We start from the raw sequence: 12,798 nt of genomic DNA, 5'->3' as shown, positions 1-12,798 counted from the left end.
ATGCTCTAGATTTTCTTTAATATCTGCCCCAGTGTTTATAATGACACAGAGCTGGATGGAGTGAGTATATAGTCAACCATCTCGACATAACCCTCTCTTTCCCTCTCTACTTTTAGTGTTTTGGGGTAACTTTTCTTGTCAACTTATAGTCTGTTTAATGATGGTGGCGAGTCGTTAATTTCTCACCATCATCACCAACATCTTCAGCAGCAGCAGCAGTACTATTTCATGACTAAGGAGGAGTCACCGTCACATTCTGCAACAAAGAAAAGTGAGAAGTGCTCCCCCAAATCTCCCCACAGCCTGAACAATGAAACAGAAAAATCAAGGCATGGTTTAATTTCAAAATTTCAATCAAAATCATAAAATGTGCCAGCATTTCACTTTCCAAATACTTTTTGAGCTCAGACTTGAATGTGGACTCTGGTTCCATGGATTCTTAACTGTGGTTTCAGAGGAATGACCTAACCGTCTGAGCCTTGTTCTCGTAAGTGGAGATGACAACAATCTCTGCCTTGCAGGCAGTATTAGATCTGGGTTCTGAAAAAAATAGAAGGGATTATGAGATGAAATATGAAAAGTGCTTCACACCATTCCTGGCATGTGGAAGATCTTCTCTAAATGGCAATATTAGCACCTAAAAAGGGAATCATTACCATGGAATTTTATTTGCATCTGACTGAAGTGAACACTTACCCTCCTTGTGTTTTATTTGATTACATGTCTTTGATCTCTAGGATGCATGACACCCCTTGAAAGCAGAGGCCGTGTCTTCACTTCAGCCGAGTTTTGTGATGTTCCTAAACAAAATAAAGCATCATGTTTGGCACCACAGAAAATACACACACGCAGAAGACAGTTCTGGTCCTCAGGGGCAGAGTCGTGATGGGGTTCTTTCACACCATAGAGCTGCAGGGCTAAGCAGATGCTGCCTCAGGGTAGGGGCCCCACACCCGCGCCCCAGCTGCCATCTCTGAGACCTGGACACTTGCCTGGTTTGGCCTGCCCTGAGCTGGGTTCGCGGATCTGGACATCTCGTGTACCTGGTAAGATCTTGATTGGCGAGAGAGGATCGTGAGCCGCACTCAAGGAATGCTGCTCAGAGATCCCACCAAATTCCTTGGTATAAAATGTGTGACACACACATACCCACACACCCCGCCCCCGCGCACACCCCATTCCCCCAGCACTGGAATGCTGGATGTGGCCATTTTTTGTCTGTGCCCACCACTTCCCAGGCTTCACCGTCCCTTCTAAACCTCCCCTGACACTCCAGGCTGCTCTTGGTCTGCTGCTGAGTTGGGGTCTGGGGAGAGTTTGGGCAGAGCGACTCGCAGAAGCCAGCCCAGCGTGGCTCTGTGTGAACTGGATTCAGACGGACAAGTGGGAAAGTAAGTGGATGTTGCGATGTAAGCCCTTCCTACTCTACCCCATTCCAGAGGACCTCTTGCTATTGAGAGCACAACTGATCCCAGATATTCCATCCCTGACTCAGAGGAAGGGAAGCAGAGGGTTTGACCTAGTCCCTGAGACCCTCAGTACCCGAGGGCTAGTGGTCCTGAGGGGCAGTGCAAGTTACCCGGGCTGCAGGCCGGGCTAGACTCCAGTTCTGCTATCGCCTTGCTCACCCCGGTGCCTGCACGGTACCTGGCCCACACGACATTCCCAGTACACACTAGCTGAAAGGATGTACCGGGGCAAGTCCGTTAAATGGAAACTTCGTTTCCTCTCCTGTAAACAGGCTCATGGGAGAGTGTGTGCTCTTACTCACCGAGCTGTTGTGGACAGCAAACAAGAGCATGTGGAGGGAAGGCTGGAGTCACAGGCAGGGCTGAATCCTAGCTCTGCCCCTTCCTGGCTGGGTGACCTCAGACAACCTCTTAGAGCCTCAGTTACCTCACCTGTAAAATGGGAGCAGTAATGAAACCTTCCTCAGCAAGGTGGGAGCTCAGTGCTCAGCTCATTAGACATGTGATACATTATTTTTGTCCTGATGATGAGAGTGCTTTGAAACCTACAAAATGCTTTGCAAATAAGCGTTACTATTTTTCTGTCCAAGATCCCTTTTCAGAGAACCAAATATATCTTGCTGGGGAAGAGTTCACACCCTAAACAAAAATAATGATAATCATAATAATTATCTTTATTGGCTGTTTATCACATGCCAGGCACTATGTCGGCTACTTTATACTCATCATCTCATGGGAGCTGTGGGTACTATGGCTTCCATTCTATGGATGAGGAAACCAAGGCTCAGAGAGATTGAGTTACTTCCCCAGAGTCACAGAGCTAGGAAGCAGGGCAGCTAGGATTTCAAAGACCAGTGTCCAGGGCTTCTCTTCTGAACCCAGGACCTCCAGAGATTTGGCCCCTGAATCCTGGGCAGCCCTTGTTGGAAGATCTCTCCCTGCACAGGGGTGGGGAGTGAGGAGAGGGCATTGGAGAACCAGGCTTTTTCTCGGTCCAGTGCCCGATGCCCCAGGCTCAGGGTTCTGATGTAGCCCTGCCTTTCCCCTGAAGCACTATGCTTCGTGCGCTCGCTCTTTCGTAACTAAGCGTGCCCACCGCCGAGGTTTTTATATAAGAGGGCTCTGTAAACGCATTGCAGGACATCAGGGCTTCGAAAGAACTAAGATGGACTGCCCATGAGATCTCACCCTCCACTCCTTCCCTGGACCCCAGTCACACTTGCTATTTTCCTGTTTGGGGCTTGAGCCTGGCTTTGTGTGCACCTGCCTGTGTGTGCATACTTGTACACATGGGTGTGTCCGTCATGGGATGGAGTGCGGAAACACGCATGTTAGTACATGTCTTCATTGTCCTTTTTTCTTCTTTACAGTGAGAAAACCCTGCACAGCTTCCCCACTAAGGCTTTCCTTTTTCAGCAAATTCAGGAAACTTAATTCTTGAATCCCCTTCTCTTGCCCCAGTCGCAGATCCATTTTATTAGAGGGAAGTCAGTCTTCGCTCCAACTTGGTCAGCCAGAAAAAACAGTGTCTAAGCTGTGTCCCCGCCCAAACTCCCATTTTTCCTGTCATTTGGGTTTTACGTGAACGCCTGCAGCTCTCTGAACTCCATTCTTCAGGCCATCGGGTCAGCCGGGCTCCAGACAGCTGTGCTCCACAGAGCCAGATCCCCAGGTCACCCCAGTTGTTCAAGGCTGCTCTCACCAGATCAAGCTGGGCTACTTGCAAGTCACCCCAAACCATCAACAGAACATTCTTCACATTGTGGGTTTAACTCTGCAAGTAGTTTCTGGCCCCTATCCTTTACTGGACTGACCTAACTGGATGAACTCTCCCAAGTCTGAGATTGGGGTGGTGGGGTGGGTGTGGGTGTGAAGATGACATATGATCCTTTTTTAAAAATATTTATTATTTATTAATTTATTGGGCTCCGCCGGGTCTTTGTTGCTGCACACGGGCTCTTTTAGTTGCGGCATGCGTGTGGGATCTAGTTCCCCGACCAGGGATGGAACCCAGGCCCCCTCTGCATTGGCAGCGCGGAGTCTTATCCACTGGACCACCAGAGAAGTCCCTAATGATGACAATCCTGGTTACACAGGAGGGCTCAGGAGCCAGGAGGATTCTGAATCCTTCATAATCAGTGACCATCTATGCTTTTGTTGAGATGCTGTGCCCACCCCCCCACCTCGTAGGGAACTAGTGTTGGAGACATGAGATGGTTCTCCCTATATACTTCTCTTCCCAAAGCCAAGAAAGGCTTCAGCCACCTTCCTTCTCATTCACCTTCACTTCCACCCATGGCAAAAGAGAGAAGAGGGGGAGAAATCCACTAGAGCCCTCCCCCCAAATCTTCCAAGCACCAGGGTGCCTGAGTGGGGTTAGCATTAGGGCTAAGGGGGATATACACAAGCTACAAAGCCCAGCTTTCTCTCCTCCTGTCCCCCAGCCCCCAGTTTCAGTTCTTCCCCAGACCAGACACTTGCAGACAACAGAGCCACTCACACTCCCCCTTGGCTGTGAGTGCCAAGATTCTAACTGCTTAATATGGCCTTAAGGAAATTCTGCACCTATAAGAGGTGCCAGGGTTCTGGGCAGCAGGGGGCATCTCATAATGGGAGGTTCCAAATTCCCTGAACACAGCTACATTGGAGGTCCTTTGCTCCATTTTAAACATCCTGGGTCCTTTAAACCACAAAGCCCTCTCCCAAGCATACATTCCCCCCACCCAAACTCTCCTCCCCATGCTGCAAGGGCACATCTTCAGAATCTGTTCAGCTTCCCTCCTCAAGGGTAGCGTCAAGCAAGCCCTTACACGGGGCTTTTGGCCCTATAATTAAAATTTCCCTCGATCTAGACCGCTGCCCACACATTAATTAAATTTTATTTGCCCACTGTCCTGATGTATTATTTCTGCTATTTTCTCCCTTTTGGACTCAAGTAACTGATTTTTTTTTTTTCCATCTCACGGAATAGATTCAGATTTTCCAGGGATTTAATTGATCTCACCAGCTCTCCGGCCAGCCTGCAGGACCTGCCTCCCTGGCTGTCCGCGTAGAAAACAGGACCCATTTTCCTCCCCGGCTGCGGCTTCCGAGTGGGGTCTCAGGAGCCCGCGACCAGCCCCGACAGCTGCCCAGTCCTGAGGCCCGGCGTCCTGTGACCTGCCTAAAGTACTTGCTAGTAGGCTACACACCGCCCACCCCCGCCAACACCCCCCCGCAACATACACACAGATCCCACAGGAGTGCGGGCGGAAGCCGCGGGAAGCCCGACGGCTGTAGCTTTATTGCAAGATTTCTTCTCAAATGCGAAATCAAGCCAACAAGCTCAGTGACTCGGATTCGTCAACAGCGGCGCCCCCCCGCCCGCACGCTGCTCGGAACTCGCCCCCACTCCACCCCACCTACATACACACAAAGTTCCCACGCCAGTGACCTCAGCCCCAGTGCATCCCACAACTTCTCCCACCCTGCCCAGAACTTCCTTTCAAAGTAACAGTTAAGAACCCCCATCCTCTACCCTCCCACCCCCCAACGCTGGACCGCACGCAAGACCGAGTCGGGTGTGGAAGTCCCTTCCCGCGGCGCCGCCTAAGGTCCCGCAGTGGCCCGGGCGCCCGCGCCCGGAGGCACGTAGCTGCCCCTCGCGCTGCCCGCCGAGAGGCGGCGGCAGAGCCCGGCGAGGGGGAACCAGGGTCCTGGGCGCCCTTCTCCGTCTTCTTCCAGCCAAGCTGCCGAGGGCGGGCCGAGGCGGCGCTCAGTACAGCCCCAGGATGGCAGCGCCCACGTCCTTGGAAGGCCGGCGCTCCTGCATCAGAAAGTTAATCATGCTCTCCGACTTGATGAGCAGGTTGCAGCCCAGGAAGAAAACGCCGAAGACCACGGTGAGCGACAACACGCAGAGCACGGCAATCTGCGCCACGCGCGACACCCACAGGCTGCGCTCATCCGGAGCCAGCCCCGCGGGGACCCCGTCACTGGCGGACAGCGGCGCGCCCCCGGGGCAGCAGCCCAGCCACGTGCCCAGCCCGTGGCTGCGGTTCCCCACGGCGGCCCCGCCGCCGCCGCCGCCGCCCAAGCCACCCGCCGCCTCCAGGCCGCTGTGGTTCAGGAAGGTCGCGTTCATCGCCGCTCGGCGCCCGGGGTCTTGGCGCGCAGTCCGGGGCACACCGGGAGGCTCTCCGGCGTCCGCGCTCTCGGAGACGCTCGGATCCACCTGTGTGCGTGGAGAGCAAGAGGGCGGGGGGCTGCCCGCGCGCCGCACCCCTCGGGCCGCCGGCCCCTGGGCGCCTGGCGGGAAGCGGCGACCGGGAGAAGGCAGCAACAGGCTTCGCGGGAGCTGGAGCCGCAGAGCCGAGCGCGCCTCGCGGCACCAACTGAGCTCCTCTCACTCCCCGCCGCCCCTCCCCTAGCAACGGCCCCGCCCCCTCCTTTCCCCCTCCCCCCCGCTCCCCAGGCCCTGCAGCGTCCTTGCGGGGCGGGAATCCCGCAGCGATCGCAGCTCCCCCAGTGTCCCAAGGCTGGAAGGGGTCGGGAGATCAGGGCAGCCCCGCCCTCGGTCGGCGAAGCTCGACACCCTCCGGGCAGCCTTGGTTCCAGCCGGGAAAAATCTCCCAAGGAGCCTCTTCTGGGATTTGGTGCTTTTAGCAGTTAAGTTCTTCCTGAAGATCTAAGTCTCTCCTCCGCTCTTTACTGAAGTCGCAGGAAGCCTTCCCAGATGTCAGAGGAGTCGCAGAGACCCCTCCCCTCGCCCCAGCGTTGCCTTGCCTTTCCTCTCTCCCCTCGTCACTGGGCAGTGTTCCTGGGTGGCCGGCCGCGCCCCGCCGCTCCCCCCCAGGGCCTCCCAGCCTTGCTCCCACCATCAAGGTGAGGAGTACTCTCTGCCTCCTTCCCGCCTCGCCCCCAGCCCTCCCCGTTTGACATTTTCTTAATTTAAAAATGTTATTGCATTTTTCCCTTCTCCATTCCTTTTTACAAATACACGTCACTGTAAACTTGTTAGAAATAACCGATTAGCAAAACGCAAAAAAAAATCTAAAAGCTCATAATCCTACTACCCAGAGAGTGTCCATGTCACCGTCTTGGTACAAAATCTTCCTGTCCTTTTTCTATGTGTGTATTTATGTGTTTATTCAGAATAGGGACGCACTGTTCATACATGCTGTTTTGTACATGCTGTTTTGTAACCCTTTGTCATTTAACAGTTTATCCTTTGGTAGTGATAAATATTCACCTACAACAGTGGTTCTGAATTGCCCAGGGGGCTTGTTAAAACCCAGATTTCCGGGGCTCAGCCCAGAGTTTCTGAATCAGTAAGCCTATGCATTTCAAATAAATGCTCTTGCTTCTCTTCCTAGATGCACTGTGAGAATTACTGGTCTGCAACATCATTTTTAGTGCAGGAATTGTATATTGTAGTCAAAGTATAGACTGTTACAATTTATTTAACCAAAGTCTCTATTTCTGGATATTTGACTTGTTTCTCTCTCTCCCTTTCTTTCTCCCGTCCTTCCTTCCTTCCTTTCTTTCTTGCTTGCTTTCTTTCTTGCTTGCTTGCTTTCTCTTTCTTTTCTTCCTTCCTCCCTCCCTTCCTTCCTTCCTTCCTTCTTTCTTTTTTGGTTCTTTCTTCCTTCCTCTTTCTTTTCTTTTCTTTCTTTCTTTCTCTTTCTCTTGTCAGAAACAAGATTACCATAAAGAACCTTGTAATGAAGTCTTTGTACAGAAACTGTAATTTTTTATTTCTATTATATTTTGAAAAACGGACCTGCAGAATCAGTAAATCACATCTAACCAAATTGCCCTCCAGAAATATACCAGTTTACACACCAGCCCTGTGGAGAAAGAGCATACTGCCCCCAGTCCTGTTTATTGTCAATATTTTAAACATCATAGTGTGAATTTAGGGGCTAGTGGATGGTTTCTCACTCTTGTATTCTTTGATTGTTGCATCAAAGGAAAGAAGGAAAGCATTCAGGACTTTTTGCAATAGTCCAGGCAAAAGATGGCTGGCTGGAGACTTGGATTCCAGTGGTGGCAGTGGAAGGAGAGAGAAGTGGATGGAAAGAGAGGGCTTGGCAAATTGGAGGGAGGGGATTCAGGATGCCTCCAGCACATGAGCATCCCAAAGCCACCCCCTCACTATTAGTAGAACACTGATGTGTGTGTGTGTGTGTGTGTGTGTGTGTGTGTGTCCTGTGAAGCTATTAAATTTCTCATTTTAAAGATGAAGAAACTAACATGTATGCACACACACACACACAGGAGACACACACACACACACACACGAGAGAGATTAGGGAAAGACCCAGCTCACCTCCTCAGTCTTAGGAAAGCAGCCTGGCACGAGGGCACTCAGAGTTTTCTGGGCAGGAGTCTCCCTGTCCTGACCACCCCTCAGAGCCAGGATAGAAAAGGATGAGAACAGGTATCTGGCCTAGACATTTTGTCCCCTGCTTTTGACCAGCTGGGTTTCTTCAGAGAAATGCTTTTATGTCTTTTGTCCATCCTTTTCCTGAGACCAACCCCCTGACCTTTGATATACCCTGGACTTGGAGCCCATGGCTTTGACCCCATCCAGCTGAGGTCAGTCAAGCTGTCTGCCTGCACAGAAAGTTTGGGGAGGTGTGAGTAAAGGTGGGGTACAGGGGCCTGCCTACTCCAGCAAGAGGCTGTGAGGAGGCTCATGGTTGGCCTTTCCTTTATTAAGCACCTATTATATGCTCAGTGCATTAAATATATTACCTCACTGAATTCTTACAGTGGATGTCGCCTTGACATGAGGAAACAGAGACTGAGAGTGGTTATTTGACTTACTTAAGACCACACAGCTAGACCACACTCTGATGCTTACATCAGAGCCAGAATTTGAGCCGAGATCTGTCCTGTTCCAAAGCTACACTCTTTTTTAAAAAAATTTCATTGAAATATGGTTGATTTACAATGTTGTGTTAATTTCTGCTGTACTGCAAAGTGACTCAGTTATACATATATATTTTTTCATATTCTTTTCCATTATGGTTTGTCACAGAATATTGAATATAGTTCCTTGTGCTATACAGTAGGACCTTGTTGTTTATTCATCCTGTAGATAATAGTTTGCCTCTGCTAATCCCACACTCCCAGTCCTTCCCTCTCCTACCAACCCCTCCCTTGGCAACCACAATTCTGGTGTCTATGTCTGTGAGTCTGTTTTTGTTTTGTAGATATGTTGGTTTGTATTGTATTTTAGATTCCACATATAAGTGATATCACAAGGCATTTGTCTTTCTCTTTCTGACTTACTTTGCTTAGTGTGATAATCTCTAGGTCCATCCATGTTGCTGCTAATGTCATTATTTCATTCTTTTTGATGGCTGTGTAATATTCCAGTGTGTGTGTGTGTGTGTGTGTGTGTGTGTGTGTGTGTGTGTGTGTAGATATAGATATATAGATATAGATATATCAATACTAGGTCCAAAGCTACACTCTTAATTATAACTGTCCCCTTTCTTTCATCATCCCTGAGCAGCTTTCTCTGTTTACCTGGCAGGAGAGGAAGATGTTGTCTGTGACCTGGGAGCAGGAAGGGAGAGAGAGAACTTGGGCTTGTGGAAATAAACCAAGACCACCCAAATGAATGAGCAAAGGCTATTTATTCACAGCTTATTACAGTAGAGGAGTCAGCCACCATTACTTGAGTTTGGCCGAGACACAAAGGCAGATAGAGGAGCCGGAGAGCTTTGTAGCAGCAAAAAGGGCCGGCTTCAGGTGTGCCCTGATTGGAGGCTGCTGGCATAGAAAAGCTATAGGTGGGTTGACTAGACGAGGGGCAGCCCATGTGAATGGTTAGGGGAGCATATTTAACTTTCTCCAATTTGTACTGTGTTGAAAGTGGGGGCAAATTTAGGGAAGCTTGTTGTTGATCAAGGCCTGGATGTCTGGGGCTGGTTGCTACAGGGGTTGTGGTTCGGCTTCCTGGGCTGTTGCTATAGGTAGTGGGTCAGAGCAGCATTTTTATATCCGGTCTGGCCGTTGTATATTCAGTCTCTGAGACTCCTTCCCAGAGTTCAGGAGTGGGGGACCTGCCTGGCCTGGTCAGCGAGGTGCTCCCTCTTCAGTGCTCCCTCCTGCTTTTCCCTTCTGCCCTTTCTGGAGTCACTGGTCCCAGCAAGTCTGGCTGCTATTTGATTGCATTAACTGCTATTTTTTTTTTTTTTTTTTTTTGAGGGGGCCACCTGAGTGGCTTGTGGGACCTTAGTTTCCCGACCAGGGATTTGAACCCTTGCCCTCGGCAGTGAAAGCTCAGAGTCCTAACCACAGGACTACCAGGGAATTCCCTGCATTAACTCTTAATTCATACAATAACCCTGAAAGAGAAGTACATTACTTATCTCTGCATCACAAATCACCCCCAAATTTAGCAAATATGTATTAGCTCACATAGCTTCCGAGGGCCGGGAAACCAGAAGCAGCTTAGCTGGGTTGTTCTGGCTCAGGGTCTCTCATGAGGCTGCAGTCGAGGGGTTGGCCAGGGCCACAGTCACATGAAGGCTCCACTGGGGGTAGAGGATCGGCTTCTAACGTGACTCCCCAGCACAGCTCTTGTCTGGAAGCCTCAGTTCCTGGCCCCGGAGACCTTTCCCTTAGGGCTGCTTGAGCGTCCTCCTGACACGCAGCTGGCTTGCCTTAGAGCAACTCTTGAAGAATGTGCTGGAAGGTGAGCAACCTGTGGAAGGGGGAGGGGCAGAGAGTGAGGTTGCAGAGTGGAACGGGTCAGCTGTCATTGTTACTTAATCTTCACAGCCAGCCTTGCAGACAGAAGTCAGGAGCCCCATTAGACGGATGAGAAAATGGAGGCTCAGGAAGGAGAAAAATCTTGCCTGAGGTCACAGAGCTGGTAACCTTATAACCCAGCCCAAGTTTGTTCCAGCACGTTGTTTGTGCTTGGGGGGTTTGGGAGGGGGAGGGGGGAGGGGAGTGTTTCTGCTGTTAGAGAAAGACCGCTCTCCCCGCAGGCCCCAGGGCTTGGGAGGGGCCTTAGGAGCCTAAGAAGGTGCCCTTCAACCAGACTGCCTTCCCGCTCTAGAATGAGGAAGCCAGAGCCTCTGGGCCCAGCTGCCACCCACACAGGACTATTTTTACCCTCCACCTCAGTGACAAGCCTGCATCTTCCAGCTCTGGGAAGGCCATCTGGGCAGTCTGGCTGCCCCAGGAAGAACCTCCACCCAGAGGCCCCCGTTGTCCCCGCAGCTGTTTCTAGAGGAACCTTTAGCTGTCCACCATGCCTTGGCTATCCGGGGTTGGTAAGACGATTCCACCCCTACATTCAGAGACTAATAAAACCTGCCCAATTAGTATCAGTTCCCGGACGGACCTATCGGAACCGAAATGTTTAAATCTGAAGGTATTTTAAATTGTTCACATATCTAAAAAGGTTAATAAAGTGTTCTATGCATGAAGCATTTTAATGAAGGGGTAAGAATGATTTTACTTGCGTATTCAACTGTACACACACACACACACACACACACACAATGTCAATAGATGACCATTGTAGAACAGTGCACTTCAGGGAGGCCCAAAAGCCCTCGAAAGGAATGTATTTTCTGAAGTGGTTTCAAACAGCTGCCCTGAGGCTCCTGTTTATGCTCTTCATTTGTTTGGCAAACTCTTCCTGAAGCAGGCAGAGGTTGCCTTCTGCACAGGTCCTGTCCAAATGATCTCACGTTTCACATCGGCAGAGGGGAAGTTAATGATTTCCTGCATCTGGTACAGAATTTAAATCAACACGGATTGCCCTGTTCAGCTTCGGCCCCTCCTCGAGACACTTCGAAGTTGGCCCCTGCTCTGTTCACCCACACAAGGTGGAGAGCAGAGGAGCGCCACTCTTCACGCCAGGCTGGCTTTGCCCAAAGCATCAGGAGAAATGCCTCAGGGGGGTCTGTGCCATAGCGGAAAGGGGGCAGTACCTGTGTAAGTACTGTGCAGTGGAGAACTTGTGAGCCGGTATCACAGGTATCAGGAACTTCACACGCCACCTCCTACCACCGGTCTGATTTGTGTTTCAGAGAATACCTGGATTTTGGAGATCTGGAATCTATTTCTGCCTCTGCCCTTAATTGGCTATGTGCCCTTTGACAAGTCACCCATCCTCTCTGGGCCTTGATTGACTCATCTATAAAATCGAGGGAGTTGAAACAGATCATCTTCAATAAAACTTTATTTATAAAAACAGGGAGTGGGCCATTTGGATCATGGTTTGCCTTCCTCCACCCTCTGTTTCCTGGAAGGTGGGGGAGGGGATGTGCAGAGAGCATGGGGCCCAAGATCTGTGCCTGGTCTGCACCTAAACCACTACTTGGGCCTCCCTCACCCCATATATAAGATGAGAAGCATGGTTAATATCTTCATTCCCCAAGCTGTGCTTTCTGGATCGGCAGTTCCGTGAGGTCTGTACAGAAGTGGCACTGATCTTAACAGATTTCTTTACTACAGGACTTCTCAGGGCCTTTAGTATGTTGATGTGCATTGTGAATTTCTGGGGGAGGGGTGGGGTTGCAGGATGCAGTGTGTAACAATGGGATTCTTTTTCCCTACCCACCTACTAATATTTTTCGCCACTGTGTCCCACTCAGCACAGTTAGGGAAATGCCCTGTAACCTCCCTAAAGCCTCTGTTTCCTTCCCTGCACAACAGGGGTGATAATGGTTTCTGCCTCCTAGAATTATTGGGAAGGGTAAGTGAGGTAATGCCTGGAAGCGGGCCTGGCACAGGGCCTGGCACAGAGTAAGTGTTCAATAAATGCTGGCAGTGATTATTTATAATGAGGTTCTTCCTTTCCAGCTCTGACTTTCTGCACTTCCAACGGCAGCGTGTAACTAGACCCCAAAGCATCTGGCTTCTCAAGCTGAAAGAACAAGGCTGGAGGAAGGAAAAAGGAAGAGAAATATCCTTCTGGGTTGCCCATTTGGCACCAGCCTCACCGCCAGTCGTCACAACAGGGGAATGTAGCAAAATGCCAACCCCTAATGACAAGGCTCAGGGGAGCTGGTGGTTCCCTGTTTAGCTCAGACGCTGTGGGGAATATCGGAAACTGTGGAGAGGAGAGGGCTAGGACCAGTGCTGCTTTGGGGTCAAGCAGAAGAACCCCACAGCATCCCAAGTGGGTCAGCCTCCCTTTCTCACTGTCCGGGCACAGTGATCTTGGCCATTTACAGGTCTGTGTGATGTGCTGGGGGAACAGTGACAGGAGTGCTGAGTCAGAAAAGGTAAACAGGAAAATGCAGACAAGGGCAGGAAGAGCAACCCACAGAGGAAGCAGCATCTGCTGTGGCTCTGAAGCCTGGGGAAGCAT

At 50.7% G+C, this 12,798-nt stretch overlaps 1 protein-coding gene and 1 long non-coding RNA gene across 2 annotated transcripts; both read right to left on the bottom strand.

The window, feature by feature from the left end:
* Positions 1–378: 378 nt before the first annotated feature.
* Positions 379–1,879, bottom strand: LOC136793151 (uncharacterized). The gene is made up of 3 exons (XR_010838033.1): positions 1,772–1,879; positions 697–800; positions 379–540 (listed from the first exon to the last, which is right to left on the bottom strand). It is a non-coding gene; the product is annotated as an uncharacterized lncRNA (long non-coding RNA).
* Positions 1,880–4,712: 2,833 nt separating this feature from the next.
* On the bottom strand, positions 4,713–5,871 carry RPRML (reprimo like). Its single transcript, XM_059048806.2, has one exon. It carries the CDS (start codon positions 5,590–5,592, stop codon positions 5,224–5,226), a length of 369 nt encoding a protein of 122 aa, XP_058904789.1. The 5' UTR covers positions 5,593–5,871; the 3' UTR covers positions 4,713–5,223.
* Positions 5,872–12,798: the final 6,927 nt, after the last annotated feature.

The sequence above is a fragment of the Kogia breviceps genome, chromosome 19 (genome assembly GCF_026419965.1).
Source record: "Kogia breviceps isolate mKogBre1 chromosome 19, mKogBre1 haplotype 1, whole genome shotgun sequence".
In the NCBI taxonomy this organism is placed as follows: domain Eukaryota; kingdom Metazoa; phylum Chordata; class Mammalia; order Artiodactyla; family Physeteridae; genus Kogia; species Kogia breviceps.
Note: the sequence above shows the minus strand (reverse complement) of the source record. Positions and strands in the feature narration are given on the sequence as shown.